Raw genomic sequence first — 25,982 nt, 5'->3', positions numbered from 1 at the left:
CTGACGAATTCAGACACTATTTCTAAAAGAACAGGGTTTTTAATTTTCTTCTCTTAATGAAGAGAAGAAGCACCTGCGGCCACTAGTGACAAGTTTTAGATCTGGAAATCCAGGCAAAGTGGGCCTGTGCCACAGGAGGTGGCACCTCGCAGAGCGAGCCACAAGCATGTTCTGCAATCAGCTGGTACGGCCAGCAAAGCTCAGCCATCTCCTGAGAGGGGTCAGGTCGCAGGAAGAATGAGCTTTGTCATCTTGGAGTAATTCTCCATGAGTATTGAGAGCTCCACATTAATATGCTATATTTAACACCATTTAGATGAAAAATCAGTAGCATCATGCTCACTTCAGCAGCACATCTACTAAAATTGGAATGATACAGAAATCAGTGTGGCCCTTAAGCAAGGATGACACGCAAATTTATGAAGTGTTCTATATTTAAAAAAAAAAAAATCAGCATCTTTTCCAGTTTGGCTGTAGCTAGAAATAAAATTTTAAATAGCTACTAAACTCTAGAGTTTGAATTAGTGATCTGCCTGAGAGGCAGAGGGTGAAAAATGCCAAAAAAGTGGAGAAGGACTTCAAAAGTTTAGCACTTTTTTTTTTTAAAGATATATTCATTTATTTGAAAGAGAACATGCACACACACATGCGGGGAGGAGCAGCAGAGGGAAAAACTCAAGCAGACTCCACGCTGGGTGCAGAGCCCAACACGGGGCTCAATCTCATGACCCCAAGATCATGACTAACAGTCGGATACTTAATTGGCTGTGCCACACAGGCACCCCTAGCATCTACTTTTTGGAGTGACCTAGGATGGAGCTCTGCCCACGCATCCAAGGCCCGGGAACAGAAATTGCATACCTCCTGGTCCTTCACCTGGCGTGGAGAGGTGGTGCACCCAGAGGCCCGGGAGGTGGCATGGTGTGCACACAGTGGGGGCCGTGGGCAGGCCTCATCCTCTGCCTCCAAGAGACTCAGTGACCTCGGGGAAACAGAACCCTCACCGCTCTGCGACTGTTTCCACTGTACTACAATGGGTTCACCCTGCAACAGGTCCTGCCTCCCTCGCAGGGCCACCGTGAGGAGCAAACGAAGCAAGGGAAAGCACTTGGCAAATGGCAACAGCTACAGCCCAATATGAAGAGATAGAGGACGGCACCAGCGGCACTTACCACCGTCGGCTTGTTCCACACAGTCTGCAGGCAGTGCTGCAGGGCCCCGCAATCGGCCGCCGTCTTCACGTTCTGGCACCACACCGCCGAACCTCTGGTACATTCTTTCAGGCCTAGGACAGGGCTGGCTAGAGCTAAAAGAAAGACCATCATGAGAAGGTAGCCAACCTCACTTACCTACTCAGGGGGAAGGACTAGCCCAGGCACTGAGCTGGACAGCGGCACGGTCCCTCACCCAGCGGCGTGCCACACGAACCACAGCGCCACTGGCTCCAGGCCAGAAGCTCGGTGACCACCTTCAGTCAAAGTCACAGGACTGAGGGGGACTAATTTATCTGGTTTGCTTTTTTCCTCTCAAACTATTTCTAAACTGTACCAGGCCTTTTAATCTTTAGAACCTTAAGAATCTTCCATGAAGTAATAAAAGAAATCAAAGGAGTAAAAAAATAAAAATAAAAATAAAAATAAAAATTAAAAAAAAAAAAAAAAAGAAATCAAAGGAGTAAACCTGACAGATTATACAAAATTTTAAACTCCTGTAGAATGACAAATTAAGTTTTTTATTAATCTATAGGGAAAACAAGGTTCATATCCTTATTACAAAAACGATTCTTAACATTCTAGTAGAAGAGCCCTTTTACAAATCTAACTTTGTGAACACATGCTCATAAACAAATTTACTAACAAAAAATCCTCCATAATCCACTTCGGTATCACAACAAACGTGATACGGTGAACATGTGTCTACTCAAAGTCAGGTGCACAGCATGGCATCTGCTGTGGTAATGAAGAAAGGACTCAGGCAACAGTCACAAGCACATTAAACTGGGAAAGCACAGGAAAGGTACAAGTCACCTAGGACCAAAGAAATGCAGGTTACAGCAAGAAGGTGCCAAATTTTGAAAGTTAAATTAGCCAAGGAGGGAAAAAGTGACAAGGTTGTAGTAAAATATACATTTGTAAGGCTGTGATTGGTCAGGACTTTTTAATATATTAATATATTTCAAAAAATGGAAAAAAATCCCTCTTCAAAAAAGTTATCCACTTTCAAGGTTGCCTTGGAGGCTCAGTCTCAGTCGGTTATGCATCCAACTCTTGATCTCAGGTCAGTTCTTAAACTCAGGGTCATGAGTTCAAGCCCCACATTGGGATCCAGGCTGGGTGTGGAGCCTACTTTAAAAAAAAAAAAAAAGTAACCCACTTCTAGAAATAGATTTTAAGGAAATACAGCAATCCAAGAGGCAAAATATGATATGCATAAATATACTTATTAAATGTAATTCACAATACTAAAAATAAAAGTAGATATAACTTGAATGACCAAAAATAGAGAGGAAAAACTAATGATACTCTTACTAAAAAGAATATGTAAAAAAAAAAAAAAAAGAATATGTAGCTGTTAAGTATAAAATTATATATCAAATAGAAAAAAAAAACCCAAGAATAGGAAATTATGTAGGAGTTGTATAAAAAAACAGAATAACAAAGCAGGGTGGTTGGCTGAAACTCCCAGTGTTATGTTGTATGTGAGTAATTCTACAAAAATATTTTATAAAATGCCTTGAAAGTACTTATGTTTCTTACAATAGGTCTATAGTAACCTTGACTTTGGAACCTCACCTCTAGGCCAACAATTTGGCTAGAGAACAATGGATTCCATCGGGTTACACAAAGACAGGTGAAGACGGGTGATGGTGCAGGCAGCTAACTCCAGCAAACACCTCAGTAGGGCGAAACCACCTTCTACTGTAAATAGGTAACACAAGGCCCAAGTCTGAGGAGAAAGCCCACAGCTACCCATGAAACAGAGGGAGAACCTCGGGAGTCACGCAGCTCAATACAAGCCAATGAGAAGGCACAGATAGCCTACAGACAGGGAACGCACACACAGTACACAAAACACGGAGGTTGGTAGGTGCTCTCACTCCAGGAGAGGGCAATGAAATGTGGTCAAAGCTATATTCCACGAACTATTCACACAAACACTGAGTCACAGGTCCGCAGAAAGCTTAAGCCAGATGATATGCACCCTTTCAGACACCGGCAGTAATTATTAATCTGCTACCCAGGTTACAGCCTTTCATGCCCCTTTGCAGCAAAAACTGCATCCATAACCAGTTCACAAACACAACTGAACTGGCCACCTTCCAACAGCTGTTGGCTTAGATTCCGGTTTCTACGGGAAACATGCAGCAGATTTCATACTAATCCCCAGATGGTTCACAGGAGTTTAGTACCTATAACGTAGCTACGCTACGCTGAGGCCAGCCCTGGGCTGTAGGTCAGGGTTCTGGGAAGTGGGGGTCATCACAGAGACAGCACACACAGCCCACAGGTTCCACCAGCGCCTCCCATGCTCCTTCCAGGTACAGGGCCCTGGAGAATCCTGAGAAGCACCCAAAATACACCAACTGGTTCTACCTGCAACTGGAAGAAAAGAATCGGAAAAATAACAGAAAGCTACAAAATGAAAAATGAGCCAAGAATGCAGAGTGAGACACAGGGAAGCCAGGAAGAAAGAGGGGGGGACAATAGCTGACCAGAGCCACACAGGGTTCAGAGAGAAAGGCAGGGCCAGTGAGCAGCCCTCCCTACATAAGGCCCGACTACCATCTCCAGTCTCAAAAATATACAGTCAAATAGGACTTTAACCCAGGGGGTTTTCTCCAACCATCCCAGCCAGGAGTTGGCCACAAGGGCCAAAATCTATCAGGCTTGGGGAGGAAGATAAACCATGCTAGGCCTGAGAGGCAAGAACACTTTGTAGTTTGTTCACTAGTTCAAGGAACTTGAAACAGTAATCATTTGCAATAATGACTTTGTTACCAGTTTTAGCTAAACTGTTCTGGACTAAGTCTTTTCTGGTAGCTGGTTATTTGTGATCCATCCAGCTAACAAACAGCCAAGTCATTCCCAACCTCAACAGTTACTGTTACTCAACAGCCCACCTCAGAACTTTCAGAAGTAAAATGCATGGTGGGCAACCTGTTAGACCTATGATGTCCTCAAAGTCAACACATTACATGGACAATGAGAAATGAAACTAAACTCCCAGCTCCTAGAAATTAAATTCTCACTAAGACATTCCCATGTACCTCCAACCTAAAGCCAAATTTTTAAAATTGCACTTTATACAAATAGTCTGTGGTGTACAACAAATCTAATGTCCTAAAATGACCTAATGTGTATTTACAAAGAAACAACTGTGTATCCTCAGGATTGGCAATGTGAGGCAGAAATGCAAGCATGGGTGATGCCAGGGAGCCACCTGGGGAGGGTTCAGGTGCTTATTTCAGGACCTGATCCCCTGTGAAGGAGCCAAAGAGTGGGTCAGAACACTACTGAGACATGAATCCTTTTCCCGGAAAATGTATTTAGACACAAAATCCTCACACCACTTCAGGGAGCTCTTATGCACTACACCTGTCAGATCCCAGCTGTGGACTGAAGGCTCTAAAAGCAAGCATGGATGGCTCTTCTCCAACCAAGTGGGAAAACCACGAAGATGAAGGCTGATTACCAAACTCCACTGACTGGGCCAAGAACAGTGCACTCAAGCAGCAGAACAAAGTGGACACACTTGGGGTCTCTGACTCCACAGTGGGACGGGACAGGCCCCGAAGAAATGGTGGTATGTAAACAGAAACACAGGGAATGACAAGCCCTGGAGCAACAAAATTACTAACTGCATAGGGGAGCTAGAGGAAGCTTCTTCAAAATGAAATTTGAACTGGCCCCTAAAAACAGAAATACAAAAGACTGGGTGAGAGAGAAAAACGGAATTCGTGAACATTCCAAAGGAGGAGAGAAATCTTTGTCTTCTCCCAAGCCAGGCTGCACAGAGAGACCCCAGGCCCAACCAAGAAGACCTCATCTGACACACTCATCCCTGTGTGAAAACTCACCCTGTGGGCAAGAGCTCACACTAGTGTCTTAAAAACCAAGGCGTCATAGAGCAGAAGAACTGACAAAAGGAGGAGGGGAATTCAGATGACGGGGCACCTAACTGGAATGCAAGCTCACACCAAAAATTCCAAGCAAGAAGCAGTAGCAACCAAGACTCAGAGAGAAGCTAACAAAAAGATTCCACAAGAACAGACAGCTGGGAAAATGAAACTCAGAGGATTAAACGTAAATGTGAACACAAGCCCGCTGAGGGGCAGCACAAAGAACACACCTGTGTGCTTTGCTTCCCAGAGTCAGAGACAAGCACAGCAGGTTGGGAGGGTGAGGACGCGTGACACCATTCCTGATGCCCCTACAAGACTGAGGTGTTAACTGGGAGAGAGAACGTCTCTTAGAAACAATGCTATTTTCATAGGGGAAGGAGGCTTTCCACCTATCACGCGGGGGCAGATCCGGGGGCAGATCCGCTGTGTGGCCTCAGACCCAGCGATCAGAGCTGCGAGTAGAGGTTAAGGGAAACAGATGACGGCTCCAGGTAGGGGCCATCCACAGGGTTATAAAGAGGGAATGGGCTGCCTCGTTAGATGATGACCGCTCCAAAAGCAGAAGGAACCGTGCAGAAACAAAATGCTGAACCTCCAAGGAATTCTGTGGGAAGAGAAATCCTGCGTGATGAGCAGGACTAGAAGTCCTCTGAGGGGCTACACACCTTCACTCCTATAAGAATGAACCAAATGACATTTTCAGTGTCTATACATAACCAATACATAAAAAAATCCTAAACCACTTTCTGATGAGTTATTTCTCAAAACATGTTCTCAGCAAAGCTTTCATCTCTATTCTCATTCTCCCACACTCTGCCCCCAAATACCAACTTCCTTCTTTTGAGACAATAAGTTGAACTCTAAGAAAGTTCTTAGAATGTGTGCCTGACCTCCTCAAGAGTTCTAATTAAATATGTTAAGACACAAACACTCCTTTTTTTTTTTTTTTTTTTTAATTTTTATTTATTGGGATCCCTGGGTGGTGCAGCGGTTCGGCGCCTGCCTTTGGCCCAGGGCGCGATCCTGGAGACCCGGGATCGAATCCCACGTCGGGCTCCCGGTGCATGGAGCCTGCTTCTCCTCTGCCTGTGTCTCTGCCTCTCTCTCTAACTATCATAAATAAATAATAATAAAAAAAATTTTAAAAATTTTTTTATTATTATTTATTTATGATAGTTAGAGAGAGAGGCAGAGACACAGGCAGAGGAGAAGCAGGCTCCATGCACCGGGAGCCCGACGTGGGATTCGATCCCGGGTCTCCAGGATCGCGCCCTGGGCCAAAGGCAGGCGCCGAACCGCTGCACCACCCAGGGATCCCCAAGACACAAACACTCCTAATGGCAAACCAGGCACCAGCCCCCCTCAGTTCTGAGGCCTGCCATTTGAGCTCTCAATGACAACAGAGATCAGAGAAATTACCATTTCAGAGACACTAAAACCCTATAGGCAAGTTTCCTTAAAGACAGATGGGCTTTGTGTTGTTTTTTGAGACACAGAACTTCAATTGTATTTCCTTAGCAAAGGGATGGGTGCACTGTGTTTCCTTTTGACTCCCCAGGCCTAGAAGAAAATAGCCATGTTCTAAATGACTCACATGTAGGTCATTTATTAAAAAAAAAAAAAAAAAATAGGCTATGATGGAATTTTACTGTATTGAGATCGGCTGCCATGAGCTACACCAGAAATGGGCTTTACGGCAGCTAGACTCTACATAGACACACACACACAAAAAAAAAATCTCAGTGAGCCTGGAAGGCAGGGAGAACTCACTAGAGCCATGTTGTTTTAGGTGTGATGATTTTTTCCAAAAGAAACTAAACCTTGTGCTTAGAAATGGAGAAATCTAAGGTAACTGACCCACCACCTAAATGAAATGTTTTTCAAATGTGAGATACTGAAAAGAAAACCAGATCTGCCTCCAAGTCCCACTCAAATAAATGACCTTCACCCAATCGCTGTCCTGAGCTTGTTCTTCATCCGTAAAATAAAGATGTAGCTACTGGTGGGATTGTTGAGAATCACAATGACACAGTTACACACTTTCAACTGCCAGAACATTACATCTCTCAGCCATCACGCCTTTATGAGCATCTCTCTGGCATTCTCAATTATCCACTATCTCAGCTCCCCTACCAGGCTGGCTTTGAAATCAGACAGTCAAGGGCTCAGATCATGCCTCCACCAATTCTAGTCAGGTGACCTTAAGACTTCAGGCTTCCAATCTGCAAAATGGGCTTATTACTAGTACTCCTAGGAGTTTATACAAATTAACCAATATTTGTAAAACACAGAGCAGGGCTAGTATGCTACAGAAGTCCAGTAAGTGATATTCATCATCACCACCAACTGTAGTAAACAACAGCAGGACCTTTCTCTGATCCAGTTCCTTGCCCCAAACAGATGCTCCCACTAATAGCAGAATCCAAGCTATTCTGTTGGTTTACTCTGCATTTTATCAAGGACTTAACTGGCAGCTCAAAGACCTAGAGAGTTATATCTAAAATCCTCAGAAGCTGTCGGTTAGTCACACAGAGGGAAACATAGGCTCTATTGTTAGAAGCTCGGGAGTTGACGCTATGTGCTGAATAAGAGGTTTGCAGGAGCAAGAATGAGAGGTGCCCAGCAAAGTGCTAAAATCATTACAGATGAAATCCTCTCAATAATTCATGGCACTGGAGCTATGGGCTTATTTTCCTCTAAACCTGATATAGTTGTCATATTTCAAATTATTTCTGGAACCCATCTTTTATAGAGCCCCCTAAAAACCTTTTTTTTTTTTTTTTGGAAGGATGAGGAGGTATATGACAAAATGACTGGTGCCCTGCATATTGGGGAGTAGACCAGACTGACTGAAACCCCCTGCTCTGCTATCTACGAACTAAAGCCAAGAACTGGTCAATTACTTAGGCCACAATCATGTGGGAAAAATATAGGGTAAAAAAAAAAAGAGTGCTCCTTTCTCAGGAGTTCTGTGAAAATCAATGAGAAAGCAGAGAAAGGACAGTGTCTGGTACCTACGAAGCGCAGTTAGTAGCGCACCTAATTGTTAATGATGGACTTGAGAGGAAGAACCACCAACTGAAGGCATTCACATTCTGATTTTATAACATGGTATAATTTTTCTCCATGTTACTTTTAAAGTCAGAAAAAATTTAAACCTTACCATCAGTTTCAGGAATAATTACTGCCCAATGTGGCAGAAACAAACTGTATCCCATAGGGTTAATAAGGTTGAAACTATCAGGAAATCTAAAGCTTGTTTTTAATAGGCCTGTTTCTCCCTAATCAACTGTTGTTTCTTTTCAGATCTAACAAATACACTAGATGTCCCTGCACAGGCCTGGGCTGAAGGTCACAGATAAGGTTCCAGCCTAGGAATAAGCCAGGCCCTGCATTCCTTACCTGAGATAGAAGCAGAGACCCTTTCCAGTTTATATGGGCTCTCGGAGATCGCACATAACCCCCAGACCCTCTTCTGCTCCTAAGATGACCGATCTGACATCAGGATCCCAGTTTTTCCTCATTTTATGTCCCCACCCCAAAATGAACATGGGATATGTCACAGATATGTTTACTCAATGCACATACTCCACCTTTCCTCATGAATAGTCATGTGTCCCTGCCCTTTTCATCAATATATGTAACCTCAACCCCTATGATTATAAAAAACATGTTCTCTCCCCCTTCAGGGAAGAGTATTTAAGGTTTGCTCTCTTGTCTCCTGGTTTGGCTAGCTCTCAAACTCCTCCCTAGCTGCAAACCTGATGTCTCAGTGACTGGCTCTCTTGCAAACCCAAGCGAGGAACTCCAGTTTGGTCACGAGACAAGTTGTTCCTATAGCCACTCTCCACTCCTTTCACAGGAACAGAACTAAGGATTTTTAGCTACACACATGGCTGCCAAGATTTAAAAGACTACATTTCCGAGTCTCCCTTGCAGCAAGGTCTGACCATGAAGCCACATGCGTAATGGGATGCTAGTAGAGGTCTCACATCTTTAAACACAAGTGTGATGGCTGGATCTTTAGCACTCATGAAGAAAGGGGCTAAACCTCAAGGACCCAGTCCCTCACCAGACACTAGCCCTGGAAGGTCAGCTCCTGAACTTCCTGTGGAAGGTTAGGGATGGTTCTATTGTATTTAAGCCACTACTACTCTAAGTCTCTTATCTCAAATCAAACCTAAGCCTAACTAAATACCAGCTTAATCATCTACCAGAAGAGTCCCAAAATAACAAGTCTTTATAAGGACATTTAAAAACCTACATACACAATGTAGCCACCAAAGGTTTTCAAAAACACTCTCAGAATGAAGGGGACCACCTTTCCTAGAAGGTGCACCTTATATTCCATATGTTAGAACAGTCTTACTCTTTTATCCATTGTTTTTCCCCAGTAAATATCTTAGATAACATATGCTAAATACCGTTCAGAGTCTAGTTACCAAAAAAAGAATAAAAGAAAATACGAGCAGCTTTGCAGTACCAGTGATCAGAGCAGACATTCCACAGGGCAATGGATCTGCGGCCTTGGTAACGGAGCACCATGGAAACAGGCAGGCTGCTAGGCAACCAAGACAAGCTGACCCAGGGAGGGGCAGCATCTACTTCAGGCTCCCTGCATTCAGACATTTCTCGGAATTCATGCACTTAGATCCTGCAGGAAATAAACCACTGCACTCAACACCAACTGCTCCATCTGAGAGCTGGCTTCTATGGCAGAGGGACCTGTCTCTTCTTCATAGGATCCTGCTTCTGAAAACATTCTGCAGAGTAGAATAAAAACGTTTTAATCATTCAGAATAGCATGTGCTCAAAAGCAGCCTGCCTTGATCTGAAGGAAGTAAAGCCCAAAGATTGCTCTTATTACAAAAGAAATCTGTAATGAGCTGATTTGGCTGACGCCCATCACCTCCAGCCCCAGTAAGCCATTAGTTGTGTATCTAAGACAAAAGTTCTTCCCTATTTCCCCTCTCCCTCAATTTTTCCCTCCTCTTGCTCCTTAATCTTTCTCACAAGCAAGACCATTCCAGGACAAAACACTGATCTACGCAGAGAAAGCAAGAGAGTCATCAGGCAAATCAGTTTGTGCAATCATTAACTGAGACACTGAGGGACAAGAATGCAAACCTCTTAGATTGCATAAGAGTGATGCAATGTAGCATAATTAATTTTGAGAAGAGAAATTCCTACCTAGTTCGTTTGATAGCACTCCAATCCAATATATGCTAGCAAAGCTCTTCTTCCAAGTATCAAACCTATCAGGTAATGATCAGAGATGAACTTCAATTACCTTAGATAAGATGCTGCCACAATTGGACCATGAAGAAATGAGCCCTTGGCCAAACTGCTCAGGGTCCAGTCAGGTGAATAGGTCCAGGCAGAGGGCAGCATCACATCTACATAGTCCTAGTTCTGGCCCGGGTGCTGCACAGAAGTTGATTCAGTCAGCTAGAAACTGGCATGGGCTATACCCCATCCCTGCTAGCAGGCTGAGTGATCTCAGCACACTTGTAGAATAATACGCTAAGAAAGATTTCATGCAAACCCCACTAATATGGAACTTCAGTGCTCTGAGCCTGTCCCACAAGATCATTAACTAAAAAGTTTCAAATACATATAAATATGTCAACTATAAAGGTTACTTTTGACTCACCTTAGGAACAGGAATACCATCCTTCATTTGAAATGTCAAAATCTACACTTCAGACCACAGCACAGATTAGGGCAGGATATTAGGATGCCCTAGCATTCTGATTCAGTTGCTCTCACCTCACAGGGCAATTGGGAGGATTAAATCATCCTTCAGGACGTCTATGAACTCAAAAGTGTCGTAACAGTAGTAATGCCAAGGTGTTAGCTGCCTTTGTCACTCATTTACTCCCAAATGTGCAGTGGAGTTTTTCTGGAGGCATATGGCAGGTAAATGGCAGCACACTGAATGCAGCAGCAGCAGAGAATCTAACCAGGTATTAGAAAAACTGCAAAAAGGTAAAACAAGCCATTCTTCTCACTTACCATGTCTGTGTTTCAAAAAAGTTTTTTTTCACTAAAATTGTAATACGTTAACATGTTTACCATTTCTAAAGGATTATTTTTTAATTGTCAGCTTAATTTATGTAAGATGATAAATATTGAAAGCTAGGGCCCACATAAACAAAAGCTCTTTGGGGTCCCTCAATAACTCACGAGTATACAGGGATGCAGACACCAAAAAGCTTTAGAGCCACCATTTACAAACAGCCAATTTTTGAAACCCAACAGAGAGAAAACTACTTCTCAAATTATAGCTAGTTCCCTTTTCCGATTTACCACAAATCACAGCCACCAGAGTATCTAAGTTCTGTTAGGCTCCTATATCTCTACTGCCTACACAACACCCCTTCCAATAGGTTTGTGGGCCCCTCTAATCTGGACATAAACTGGTCAAGATTTCATCTGAGCTCAAATTCACTGCCAATTTGTCAACTCCAAGACACAAACTCTTAAAACTATTTTCAGTAAATTTTTAAAAAGATGTTTTTATTTGTGACAAAGACTTGGCACTACTAACATCGAAGTTTCGTGCAATTAACCTCAGCACTTCCTGGGCTGAAATCCACTTGGCTGTACCTCACACTCCCATTTAGCAAATCTAAGCACCTATTACGGGCAGAGCAGAGTCACTTGGCTGCAGATATACCAAGTGATCAAAACAAATACACATATCACAGAATGCCAGGTAGTGGTGAGTGCAATGAAGAAAAATGCAGCAAGGTCAAAGGAAAAACAAAACTAGAGCAGGATGGCATGGCCATTTGGACAGAGCAGTGGGGAACTGAGAAGGCAACAACTGAGCAGACAACTGAGTAGAGGGAGGAATCCACATGTATCATCTCAAGAGAAAGAGGGTCCAGGCAGGTAGAATACAAAATGCAAAGGTTCTGAGCTACATAAGGCACCAGAGACTGAGCGTGGGAGGGAAAAGGAAGAGGGAGAAGAGCTCTGAAAGGCACCCAAAACCTAGATAACATGCGATCCCATAAGACAAACCTTAAGTTTTTTTAAGATTTTATTTATTTATTTATTTATTTATTTTATTTATGTGTGTATGTATGTATGTATGTATTCATTCATTCATTCATTCATTCATGGGAGACACAGAGAGGAAGAGAGACAGAGACACAGGCAGAGAGAAAAGCAGGCTCCATGCAAGGAGCCCAACATGGGACTGGATCCGGGGTCCCCAGGATCATGCCCTGGGCTGAAGGTGGCGCTAAGCCACCCGGGCTGCCCCCAAACCTTAAGTTTTATTCCTTGTGAGATACGAAGCCATGTGACCTCTGGTATCAATGCCTACAATTGCAGAACAGCATCTCATCACCACTGGTACAGGATTTTTTTGTTTGTTTGTTTTTACTGTGACAAGTGACATCACAAAGACTGGCCAAAAGAACTTTCTCTAGTATCTCCCTCAATCTAATTTATGAAATATCCCTTAAAGTAATTTCTTGTCAAAAGCAGTTATCTGTCTAAATACGGCTAGGATTCAATTTTAAATTTTAAAAGTGTCATTAGTATTCTCATTTTTTTTTCTGAAAAAAAGATGTTCATCAACGAAGTTAAATTGACACATGCATACAATGAAATCCTCTGTAACTGTTTTTTAAACAGCTGGGAGGTAGGAGGAGATTAAGGCACAACTAAGTGCAGCATGGTACTCTGGATTGGATCCTGGAACAGAAACATGAGATTAGTGGGAACACTGGTAAAGGCCACATCAAGTCTGCAACATAGTTAACACTGTCCTGATGTTCACTTCTTTCTTTTGGCAAGTACACAAGTGAATATATAAAATGTTAACAGTGGAGGAAGCTGGGTGAAGGGTATACAGGAACTCACCATACTATCTTTTTAATTTTTGTTTAAATCTAAAAGTATTCCAAAATTTAAAAGATAGGTCTATCTGTACTAGCATGAAATGGCCTCTGAGGTATAAATTTAAAAAGAACGCAACCCTATTCATTCTTTTACAAAATTGGCAAAGTTTAAAGTCTGACAACATCAAACCTAGACCCCAGACCTAGAGAAATGTCTGCTCATGTGCACAAGTTTATAGAAGCAGTTTAAGATAAAAGCAAATCTAGAAATAATCTGGGATCCCTGGGTGGCGCAGCGGTTTGGCGCCTGCCTTTGGCCCAGGGCGCGATCCTGGAGACCCGGGATCGAATCCCACATCGGGCTCCCGGTGCATGGAGCCTGCTTCTCCCTCCGCCTGTGTCTCTGCCTCTCTCTCTCTCTCTCTCTGTGACTATCATAAAAAAATTAAAAAAAAAAAAAAATCTAGAAATAATCTAAATGTCTAGCAACAAAGTATGACATAAATGAAGTACCACAGTGAAAATGAAAGAGCTACAGGTTATTGACATGAATGAACTTCATTAGCCAAAAGAAAAAAACCCAAGAATACATACAATATTCGTAAAATGTTTAAAATACCCAATACTATACATACTGTTGAAGGTCATACACTTGAGAGGATGAAGGCCTGCAGGGAAATGATAAATAACAAGCCCAGGAAGGTGGTTATTTAAAAAAGGAGGAGGAGCTTGTTAGTCCCCGTTTCTTAACCAAATGCTGCATACATGGGTGCTCATTATAATTATTCTCCCACTTTTCTGGAGGCCTACAATGTTCTACATGTGAAAAAAGACCAAGCTGGTGTAACAGGCTACCATTTGTGGCTTAAAAAAAAAAGAGAGAGAGAGAGAAGGGGGACTCTCACACGCTGTCAACTATACGCTGCTCAGAAAGGCTCCCAAAGGAGCTTACCAGTCTATCTCTGGGAAAGGTCTGGGGGACAGTGGTGGGAAGGAAACACACTCTTTGTCCTAATTTTTACATGGTTGGACTTGTTCAGTGTGTGCAGCTATTATCTCAACAGTTCGCCACCCTTTTCTGGATGGGGAAACCAGATGAGGGGACTTAAACAGGTACCATGGTAGTAACAAGAGCCTAGAAAAGGAATACTCAGATTACCAGGACAGAGGCCCTGATCTGCTGAGCTGCTGATAAAAGCTGATCTCCTACTAAACCAAGTCTGGCAACTACAGTAGACTCCCACCCCCTCTTAACTGCAGACTACCTACCCTCATTTGATTTCCTGCCCAATAATTACATACAGCACACACATTTCTAATTCAATTTAATGGTTTTATTAAATATAAGACCTTTGAAATGAATGAGGCTAGGGAATATCACAAAATCAAGGGCAGAGGAGAATTGCTTGTACAGGTACAACAAGGACAATGACAAACATGATACGGATTTTATTCATGGTATAACAGCCAACCTTACTGTACCTACTACCTATGCCATTCTACAGAGCAAAATAATAAAGCCTCATAGCAACCTTATTAGATAGGAATGATCAGTGACTCTATTTTGCAGATGAGGAAGTACAGTGTAACTTGTCCAAAATCATCAACATAGTATCAGCAACATAAAATTCTCTTCCAGTTTCCTCTCAATCCCATTATAATTATAAATTCCGGGATCCCTGGGTGGCGCAGCGGTTTGGCGCCTGCCTTTGGCCCAGGGCACGATCCTGGAGACCCGGGATCGAGTCCCACATCGGGCTCCCGGTGCATGGAGCCTGCTTCTCCCTCTGCCTGTGTCTCTGCCTCTCTCTCTCTCTCTCTCTGTGACTATCATAAATAAATAAAAATTTTAAAAAATTGTTTAAAAATATATATATATAATTATAAATTCCCTAAGAAAACATGGAGTTTACATAGATTATTTTTCAGTACACAAATTATTACCCAAGGACATAATTTTGGTCTTCATGGGGAAAAAAAAAAAGTAAAGCACCCAGTACCTTGCAAGAACCAAACTGTTCATCCCAATCACTGTATTTTTCACTATTGTTTTAAAATTATTTGGGGGGGGGGGGAGGAAAAAGGGAAGGTAATATAATTAGTATTCCCTTCAGTTGGTTTAAAGAAAATCCTGAAAAAAGAAAAAAAGAAAATCCTGTCCTTCCTTCCTTCCTGGTGGGAGAATCAAACAGGAGCCAGAGAGCAAGGCTCTGAGCCTGACATCCAGTAATCTAGAATGACCATGCTAGAAGACTGTCTCCAAAAGCTGTGGCACACACTTGCCCAAGTGGCAAGGTCTTGGCTTAGAGAGCTTCCCATGCCTCATTATGTGCTTTCCACAGCCAGCAGCACCATGTCCAGCCTCCCTCTTCCCCATCTAGTCAAGTCCCAGCCTGGCCATTCCAGTTTCACAAACCAAGAAAATGGAGGAACTACTCCTTCCTCTGATCTAGAAAAACCCAGACCAGTCAATCCAATATACTTCCACTTAAAGAACCACTTGTAAAATGTATTAAATACAACTTGTCGGGATCCCTGGGTGGCGCAGCGGTTTGGCGCCTGCCTTTGGCCCAGGGCGCGATCCTGGAGACCCGGGATCGAATCCCATGTCGGGCTCCCGGTGCATGGAGCCTGCTTCTCCCTCTGCCTTTATCTCTGCCTTGTCTCTGCCTCTCTCTCTATATATGACTATCATAAATAATAATAAAAAAAAAATTAAAAAAAAAAAAAAATACAACTTGTCAAATGCAATTAAAGCACTTACCAAATCCTTGACTAGCTAATACAAATAAACCCCTCATTAACTGCATTATTGTTTTCAGAATAAAATTAATGATTGAAAATTGAGAATTGGGATTTATTCTAAATTCCTGTCAGGTGAGAACTGAAGTTCTGATATTCTGCAGACTGCACCATAAATTTATGTCTTGAATCATCATAAACATAAGCTATCAAATGAATATATACGTACACATAATACATCCTAGCATCCCCAGAGAGCCTACCTGCCTCAGCACTGGGCACATAGCATTTACCTGGTTAGCCACTACACAAGGGACAGTAACAGGGCAGCTAGGCTTCACTAAGCACATACCACATTCCAGGCACCACGCCACATGCTTTACACATACCACCTCATTAATACTAGCCCTGCTTCTTCCACGAGGAGTCACCCAACAATATGCCCTTCGCATATGATTCCATTTGCAGAAAGTTCAAAAAGTTATTTTTACATCTATGGTGCTAGAAGCTAATTAAGTTGTTTCCTTTGCAAGTGTAACAGGGTAGCGATTGGGTGAGGCACAGGGGCTTCTGGATGCTGCTAATGCTCTCTATTCCTTGACCTGGGGGGCTGCTTACAGTGGTTATGTTCATTCTGTGATAATTCATCACATTGTACATTTAAAATGTGCATGCTTTCAGTATGTAAATTACAACCCCTTCAGGTGACAAAAGCTAAGTGTTGATGGAAGGCTATGGAAAGTGCAAGCACTACCAGGAGCCCTGGGTTCTGATCCTGACTTCCCCTGTAAACAGCCTGTGATTTGGGGGCACATCAGTGTTTTCATTACCTACAAAGAAATTAGATTAGATGCTCTCCAATTTTCTCAATATACCATTACTTTCCTTTATCAGGTGGGGAAGAGCAAAGGACCATGGGATGAATTAAAAAAAAAAAAAAAAAACCCTCAAAACCAAGCGTCTCTATAATCACCAGGACATCATTATTAACTCACAACAAAGCTCATCCAGGTTCAGGATGACACTCTGTACTACAGTAGCGCCATGCTGGAATGGCAAGTTCTAAGAACCTCTCAGAGAGCAGAGAGCAGAGGATGGCTTCAGTCACCACACACCTTCACTAACAAACTCAGTCATCACTAGAAATTCTTAACGTTGGGGTAATCCTAAAGGCCAGACAGCAAGGTTAGAACAGGCCTATAATTGTAACATACTCCCATTTACTCAAGTGTTCAGGGAAAGGGAGAGGGTCTCTTGATTAACCAAATATTCTGGTTAACCATACTCCCAAATATACCAGAGGAGGATTTTACACTTCAAAAGAAACAAGTCCCCTTGTGGTGATTTGAGTGATTCAGAATTCCTCAGGGTCTCGTGAGGAGTGACTCACTGCCCAACAGGAACAACTGTTTGATATGGAACAAAAAGTCATTCTCTCAATCCGTGCAGAAAATTTAGAGACTAGTATTAGTTTATTCTACAGACCACAGAATATCAAGAAGGATCAACCCCAGTGAGAAATACATTTTCTTCAGTGACTATAAAATTGAAAATCTTTACAAGCAGATCACCTTTCACAGCATACAAGTAAAAGAAGTGTAAGAGCATCGTTTAAGGTCAAGACACATTCTTGGGAGGCACTCACAGCTAACACAAGAAAAAACATCTTCAACTTATTTCAACTATACAAGCTTATTTTTATTTATTTTTTTGGTTTTTCGTCAACTCCATCATCTATTTTATTACTGTTTATCAAAATCTGAATAGCTGCATGACAGAATGGAAGCCAGCCCCTAATTACAGTTAACTAGAGAAACAGAAATGGAGGTTGGCCTTAAAGATCAGGTTTATTTTCCTTTCTGTAAGCTATATTACCTGGAAAAAAAGGGGAAAAAAAGACTTGGGATCTTCTCCGTATACAAATTAAAACCTGGCTTCACGACTATAAAACTAGAGGAGTTTGCTAAGTACTCAACTTCACTCACTTTCCTTTACTATGATGATTTAAAGGAGGTTATGATGCGAAGGCACGAGTCTGGGGCACAGAAACTGAGAAAGGTCACAGTGACATGGGGAGGGCAGGAGGGATCCTAATTCCAGGAAAGCAATGCAGCTGGTTCCCAAGTGTTTCCTTCATAGCCTGCAACGATTTTAATAACATTTCAGGGCAATCACAGCTTCTCACGTATTTATACATTTTCCTCTAGATAAAGGCCGCTGCTAAAACGGGCCAGCGGCTTTGCAAGATCTTTTAAAGGAGAGGAAACTTGAACTTCATTGCAAAATCATCTGCGCAAAACGCCGTATCATCTTTGAGATGCAGAACCAAGGGTAAATATATAGGTCCAGATAAACATCGACAGAGACAACATACTTAATGTGCTTCCTGCAATTTCAACATTATTAAAAACTGGGGCAAGTGAGGTCAGAATGGGTCCCGCTGGACGGGACTGCAGTCCGTCTCGGTCACGTGCGCCCGGCCCCCAGCACAGCACAGGTGCAGGAGGGGTCACCTGGGGGCGCCCCCAACCTGACCCCCGCGGGAGACGCAGCGACTCCCCGGCCCCGCCCCCCCGCCCGGGGCCCCGGCCCCGGCCCCGCCCCCTCCCACAGCCCCTGCGCCCGCAGGTAGCAGCGCCCGGCGCGCCTGCGCAATGAGCGCCCCTCGTCCACTACCGAGAACGGAGGAGCGAGGCCCCGGGCGGTCAGCGCCGGGACGGGTGGGCCACGCTCTGCGAGGATCCCTTCCCCGACGGGGCGGGGGGTCTCAGGGCTTACCCGCGCCCAGGAGGCTGGCCAGGAGGCAGAGAACGTACATGGCGACGCCGACTCCGCAGCCTGCAATGCAGAGCGTCAGCTGATCCTCGGCGGCTATAAACCTGCCCCACCCCGAAGCCGCGCACTGCGCAGGCGCAAGCTCCGCCCGACCAGGCCTGCCCCCGCGCTCCCCGCCGCCCTGACTCAGCGGCGCGCACGGCGCCTGCGCGACGGGAGGTGGCGGGGATGGGAGGGGGATGGGAGGGGGATGGGAGGGGGATGGGACGGGGGATGGGACGGGAGGGGGACGGGAGGGGGACGGGGAGGGGGACGGGAGGGGGACGGGAGGGGGACGGGAGGGGGACGGGGAGGGGGACGGGAGGGGGGACGGGAGGGGGGACGGGAGGGGAACGGGAGGAGGACGGGGAGGGGGGATGGGAGGGGGGCGAGGAAATGTGTGGTGGAAGGAAAGGGACAGGTCCTGCAAAGACAAAACTAGTAATTGAAGAAGTCCACATTAGAGATTTTATTATGTATGAATATCTTTCATGCCTCACATTTTTTTCCGTGATGTACCATTTTTTCTTATTATAGAAATTATAGAGAAACAATATTCTGTTATTAATTCCATTCCATTTTTCAGGTGGGAATCCAAACTCAGAAAGGTTAACGACTTTAAGTCCTCGAGGTTATTATTCAAACTCATCCACTGAACCCACATTGTCTCCCAAAGGATGTTTATCTATTTACCTAGCTGGGGCCCGAGTGTGGCCTCACTCTGGGCCCGGATTTTCCCTGTTAACTTTTCATATCCACAATCACTTCTCATAGCCTACAGACGCGCTTTCAATATTAAGTACTGTCCCTGCCAAGGTCCTACCCTGGTTTGTCCCGGAATTGGACAAAGTGGAGGGGAAGATGGGGAAGAATAAGAAGGGCCTCAGCCATTGGAGAAGTGAAGCTGGAATTTGAGAACCTGGCTGTGCATCAGCCAGAGGCCTTGTTGGAGAAGGAAGTGGCCCCACACTGGGCAGCCCTTAATCTTCTTTTCATTCCAGAATAAGAAAGCCGCAGGTGGCCCATACAAAATCACCTGCCCTCTACCTGTGTCAGATCCAGTCCGGTTCTGAGCAGAGGTCTGACCCTGCCCCTGTCCCCTCCTAAGGAACAAGTATCTGCCAGCCCAAGGAAGGAAAGGAGGGAAATCTAAGCCTATTAGGGCAAGTCTAAAGATCAGCTAGCTCCATTACATCTTTATACCAAAGGGGAAGTTGGGAAAGAGAGGGAAAGACATTTATCCAGTCATACCTGACCAGAGAGGGGCAAACCCAGTGATCCATCTGCCTCCAACAATCTGTACTCCTTTAGGAACCAGAACCGGCCACCAAAAGGTCTCAAAGCCTTTGGTTCACCTCCTCCCCACCACCCCCACACTGTGGCTCTTATTTCCCACTGGTTGCTGACAGGGAAGTGTGCACCCCAGTGGGCGATGTGAGAGCCCTGAGTAAAGTTGGGACAAGATTTGATCTAAACTGGGTACCTCACTGGTTGGCCTCAGTGGCCGGATGGCTGCACGGCTGCCCCATTTTCAGGCTTCCTAGGTACGGGCACAAGCACAAGGCCGATCACCCCAACAGCCAGATAAATACAAAGGAGGTGGGACTCTAGAACACAGCTCTGTCCCTCAGCTCCAGCAAAGCATCTCTGTGTGCCATACAGACATGACAAGACTCTCCGCCAAAAGGAAGTTTAGAGACCCTTTTGATCATATGCTCTCTCTTTGGTGGAGCTACTGAGCTCTCAGAGCTGCTGAATGACAGAGTGAACCAACCACAACTCTTTTGTAATACCCTCCTGTCTCATAACTAGAGGGATAAGACAATGTTTTTGAGATACGCTTTTTGCTGCCTTCATTTACATACCTAGAACACAAAAATATGATCCTGCATCCATCTTGCTCCCTGTAGGACAGAATTTTAATGAAGAATATAAAAACAGTAAGTGGATTGTTGTAACTTTTTACCAAGTCAGTAGATGCTTAAATCTCTTAAAATACCTTCTTAGCCATCTGTACATAGGCAACAAAGAGCTGTGATATTGTTTGGACCCCTTGACCCTATAATACCATTCCAGGGAATATACCCCCCAGGAAAATAATCCAGAGCTAAGAAATATTTTATCCAAAGTGGTCACAGAAGGACTCGGTATAAGAGTGGATACTAGAAAGATCTCAAATGCTGAACAATGATAGCTAACTAAGGAAACTGTCCTGACAAAATACTAATACTCAAAAAGTGCCTTTGAAACATGAGCTAGAAGGAGCAAGGGCTGGTATACAGCAAGCCTCAGAGGGAAGTAAGTTCCAGGAAAATACAGGCAGAGCAAGGCCCAAGCCCCATTGTCCACTTCAAGTCCTGCTGCAACTGACTTGCCAGAGGATAATGTGGAGCTGGAGAGGGAGCTTCAGCATCCCCCAGTCCAGGCACGCACAGGGGCAGCAAAGCCCTCCTGCCCTGTCTCCCCCCCTAGAAGTGGGATTTTTAGTGAGGAGAGGAACAGAGAACTGGAGGTGGGGAGAGAGTCTGCTGACTTGGATTATCTCATCTTTGCCCTATTTTACTCATTACAATGTCCACACGTGTTACTTTATGTTTTTTAACGAAAAAGATTAGCTCATTGTGCAATAGTGCTAGCAGTTTCACTCTTCCATTCTCAGAACCGGCAACCCTCCCTTGGGCTAAGCTGCTACGAAGCCCCTACTGGCGAGCCTGTAGGAACTTGGAATGGTCTTCACCCCTCTAACTCCCACCAGGTGGAAAAAATGGTTGAAGCAAATCACCCAGGAAATGAAAAAGCCTTTGAAGCAGTATTTGGCAAATATGGACAAATAGTGGAAGTTCTATTGATGAAAGATTGCGAAACCAACAAATCAAGAGGATTTGCTTTTGTCACCTTTGAGAGCCCAACAGATGCTAAGGATGCAGCCAGAGACATGAATGGAAAGTCCTTAGATGGAAAACCCATCAAGGTAGAACAAACAACTAAACCATCATTTGAAAGTGGTAGACATGGACTACTTCAACCCTCAAGAAGTAGAGGCCCTCCAAGAGGTCTCACAGGCAGAAGAGGAGGAGGGGAGGAACCAGAGGACCTCCCTCATGTGGAGGACACATGGATGATGGGGGCTATTCCATGAATTTTATCATGAGTTCTTCCGGGGGACCACTTCCAGTAAAAAGAGGACCACCAACCACCAGAGTGGCGGTCCTCCTCCTAAAAGATCTGCCCCTTCAGGACCAGTTCACAGCAGCAGTGGAATGGGAGGAAGAGTTCCTGTGTCATGTGGAAAAGATAGTTGTGGAGGCCCACCTCGAAGGGAACCCCTGCCCTCTCATAGAGATGTTTATTTGTCCCCAAGAGATGACGAATATTCTACTAAAGATAGCTATTCAAGCAGAGATTACCCAAATTCTTATCAAAAAAGAGATTATGCACCATCACCAAGAGAGTATACTTACCATGACATGGTCATTCCAGTTCACATAATGACTACCCATCAAGAGGCTATAGGATGGAGATGGCTATGGTCATGATTGTGACTATTCAGATCACCCAAGTGGAGGTTCCTAGAAAGATTCATTTGACAGTAATGGTAACTCACATAGTGCTCCACCTATATAAGGGCCCCTACCATCTAATGGTGGAAGCAGTCGCGATGATTACAGCAGCTCACGTGACAGATACGATGGAAGTCAAGACAGCTACTCAAGCAGCCAACGGGATCTCTCTATTCAAGTGGTCATGATCAGGTTGGCAGACAAGAAAGAGGGCTTCCCCCTCCTGCCCATGATTCCTACAGCAGTTCAAGCTACGGAGCACCAAGAGGTGGTGGCTGCAGAGGAAGCTGATCTGCTAGAGGGGGAGGCAGAAGCAGATATTAAAAACAAACAAAACTTTGGACCAAAATCCCCGTTCAAAGAAACAAACAAAAAAGTGGAACCTTTCCTGTCATAACTACCCAAGACTACTAAAAGGAAAAATTACATTACCGTTTTAAAATTTCCTGTTAAGTTCCCCTTCCATAATTTTTATGTTCTTATGAGGGAAAGAAAGTCAAATCTGTTTAATATTATTTGACCTTATGACATCGCTTTCGAGAAGCAAATGTTAAATGTGTTAAGACTTGACTCGTGTACTCGTGTTGTAACTCTTCAAGTTAAACGAAGTGTCATTAAAGGCCACTTTCTATATCTGATTTTTCCTAGTAAATGAGGCAAAGCAATTCTAAGACCTTCCACAAACATCTAGCCATCTAAAATGGAGAGGTGGGTCAAAAAAATAATAAAATAAATAAAATAAATAAAATAAAATAAAATAAAATAAAATAAAATAAAATAAAATAAAATAAAATGGAGAGGTGAACCCTCTGCCTATACAAGCAAGCTAGCTACTTGAGGGTGGTCGGGGTATGCTACGCTTAGGATTTCAGAGTGTCTTCAAACTGAAATCTCTATGTTCTCAGTAATGAAAAACCTGAGATCAGATGCTTATATAAGGAAAGTGCTTTTCACCCAGTAAATCCAAAAAAAGCAAATGGATAATGCTGGCCATATTTTGAGAATCTGCAAGAGCCTTCCCTTCCTGCTTCCCCAATAAGACCATTTAAGTGTGTGTTAAGCAACTGCAGAAAACTAAATAAAAAGTTTGGCCAAAACCAAAAGAAATTTTAAAAATTAAAAGATTATGGGAACATTTTATAAAGAAAAGAAAATCCCTTTCATTTCCTCCCTACTGTGAGCTCAAGTTTTCAGGAAACTGAAAAGATCTCTTTCTTCAGAAATGTGAGCCATACTTGGAAATCCCAGCAGCGATCCTGATGATTATCCAGTTCTGGGTCCTAGTTCCTCATGAGGCCCCATTTTCAGTGCCTGAGTTCTTTTGAAACACCCACCTGCCAGATCCATTGGTATTTCACTTTTGGCTCCAGAGAGCTTTCATCTGTTTCTAAACCTGAAAGGGTCCATGGCCAAGATAGCTGATTTAGCAGAGGCATCCACTGTGAAGGCCCGGCTCACTCACTTGGCTCCCCAAACAGCCACCCTGGCACCTCATCCTGCCCTGGAAGCCCTCTGAGCCTCTGTGTCACAAACAGTGACATCCAGCATCTTCCTCCTCAAGACCTCCAGCCTTCAGTCTTCCCTGCCTACATTTGCTTTTCTCCTATTTTGGACCCCTCAGGCAGCTCAAATATCAGCCCTTCATGAGGACCACATTCCCCATAACACTTCAGTCACCCACCCACCAATTCCCAGCCTCTAATTTCTTCTTCTCTATCCCCACCAGAGAAAGCTGCTGGAGAATCAACCATCCCAGTTAGACTCACAAAGCCCTCTGTGCTACAGCACACCTCTGTAGCTCTCCTGTGTGGTCGATTCTGCTATGGTCTCCTAGTGTCCTTCACCTCTTTTTCCTTGACTTTATAGTTAGTAATCAGCACCCCCCCCCCATTTCTGGCTAGTACATGGCCACCCAGAATAAACACCAATTTCCCAACCTCCCTTACAACCATGGGACCTTAGTCTGGCCAATGTGATAAAAGAACAAGTGACCATTTTATGAATTCTGGGTACTGTTCTTGAAGAGACACATCCAGTGCAAATATTTAACAACTGATATGCCAGGACACTAGCCATAGTACTGGGGGAATGCCATGAAAGTTCCCAACTGACCCAGGAGATGAGTTGGGGGGAATGGGGAGGTACACATGAGGGAGTCATCAGCTATTGTCAGCTGGTGGAGAAGTATTTCAATAATTTCACTACTGAAAAAGCTCTACTGATTTGCACCAAATGCCAGCTCTGGCTACAAACTCCTTTCTTCTTCATGCTACCTGGATTGCAGACACGACAGCAGGACCTCAAGCTTCTCTCAGGATCATGAAGTGAAAGCCTTGTTAAGAATGACAAAGGGGGATCCCTGGGTGGCGCAGCGGTTTGGCGCCTGCCTTTGGCCCAGGGCGTGATCCTGGAGACTGCCTGCTTCTCCCTCTGCCTGTGTCTCTGCTTCTCTCTCTCTCTGTGTGTGACTATCATAAATAAATAAAAAAAAAAAATTAAAAAAAAAAAAGAATGACAAAGGGGAGGGTGAGAATGACAAAGGGACAAGATGAGAGCCTCCATCCCTGATGATTATATTTGCTCAGTGAGGCCCACCCCCAGACTTTATTTATGTAAATGCACCCATATCTTGTTTAAGTTTCCATTGTCTCAAGTTTTTGTTACATTCTAGATCTTCCCCACAACACTCAGGAAGCCCCTGCCTCACTTTATCTTCATGCTCATTTCCCCTATTACCTCTTTGAGGAAGCAATCATTTTCTTCTCTGTAGGAGGCTAACCCTTATATATACCCTCCTCTGCTTTTGCCAATCAGCTCCTGTGACCTCATTCTTATTCTCCACTTGCACCTTAGCAATTGTTAATTTTTTTTTTTTTTTTTTTTTTTTTTTTTATGATAGTCACAGAGGGAGAGAGAGAGGCAGAGACACAGGCAGAGGGCGAAGCAGGCTCCATGCACCGGGAGCCTGATGTGGGATTCGATCCCGGGTCTCCAGGATCGCGCCCTGGGCCAAAGGCAGGCGCCAAACCGCTGCGCCACCCAGGGATCCCCAGCAATTGTTAAATATTTTTAATGTCATCCCTCTAGCACTTTGCTCCATCAGTATGCTTTCCTCTTTTATATCTTCAGTCTCTTGCCTTGCCACTGACTCTTCCCCCTTGGATTGCAAGCATACCCAAGGCTCTTCCATCCTAAAAGAAGTCTTTCCTCACTCATGATTTTCACTTTAGCTGTGGACTTTTTCTCACCTCCCCTTCACTACTCTTTGAAACAATCACCTACACTCACCATGTCCCCAATTCTCCCTCCAGACTAACCTGAACCGAGCCCAGCCCTCCACTGAATGGCTTTCTGAAAGCAGATTGTAAATTCCTACCTGGAAGGTCCCTCTTCTCATTTCCTTTGGCCTCTGACACCGTTGGTCTGCTTCTCCTTCCTCCAACTCCCCCACTTGACGTCAGTGGCACAGCACCACCCCGCAGGGATGCTGAACATCCAGCCCACGTCCCCAGGCCCACTTCTTCACCCATGGAAGAATCACTACTAGGACTTGACCTCCAAAACTTTCTCAACTCAATCCTCCAGCTGCTTTTACCAGCTGGTCGAAGTTGGCTCTTGGATTGACCTATTTGCCATCTGTCTCAGGTTGGATCCCCTGGGAAATATGCTCTGATGCTGAGATATGAGTGCAGAAGTTTACTGGGGCATGTTCTCAGGACTGCACTCCTGAGGCAGTGAGGGCAGCAAGCCAGGGCAGATGGGGAAATCCAAGGGCCATGAAGTTGCATTAGAGTCCTCAGCCTACCCCATGTTGAATCATCCTCAACTAAAGCAAGGGGAATGGCCCTTATACCTCAACATAATACTGCCCCTGGGAAAGGGGTAACC

General features: G+C 44.2%; 1 protein-coding gene, 1 non-coding gene and 1 pseudogene across 5 annotated transcripts in view; 2 read left to right on the top strand and 1 right to left on the bottom strand.

Annotated features, from left to right (window-relative positions):
- The window catches only part of LOC121487487 (prosaposin), a 40,400-nt gene extending 14,761 nt beyond the window's left edge, over nt 1–25,639 (bottom strand). For 3 of the 4 annotated variants that reach the window (XM_041749273.1, XM_041749274.1, XM_041749275.1), the window contains exons 1-2: nt 25,471–25,639; nt 1,173–1,306 (exon numbers count right to left, since the gene is read on the bottom strand). In XM_041749273.1, coding sequence (XP_041605207.1) covers nt 1,173–1,306; nt 25,471–25,624 — 288 coding nt within the window. In that variant the 5' untranslated portion in view covers nt 25,625–25,639. Of the gene's footprint in view, nt 1–1,172; nt 1,307–18,498; nt 18,657–25,470 lie in introns of those variants that run through there. The other variant, XM_041749276.1, reaches the window with a different exon arrangement.
- On the top strand, nt 336–439 carry LOC121488509. Its single transcript, XR_005987128.1, has one exon. It is a non-coding gene; the product is annotated as a U6 spliceosomal RNA (small nuclear RNA).
- On the top strand, nt 18,639–22,697 carry LOC121487488 (annotated as a pseudogene).
- Nucleotides 25,640–25,982: the final 343 nt, after the last annotated feature.

This window comes from Vulpes lagopus, chromosome 3 (assembly GCF_018345385.1).
Source record: "Vulpes lagopus strain Blue_001 chromosome 3, ASM1834538v1, whole genome shotgun sequence".
NCBI lineage: Eukaryota > Metazoa > Chordata > Mammalia > Carnivora > Canidae > Vulpes > Vulpes lagopus.
Note: the sequence above shows the minus strand (reverse complement) of the source record. Positions and strands in the feature narration are given on the sequence as shown.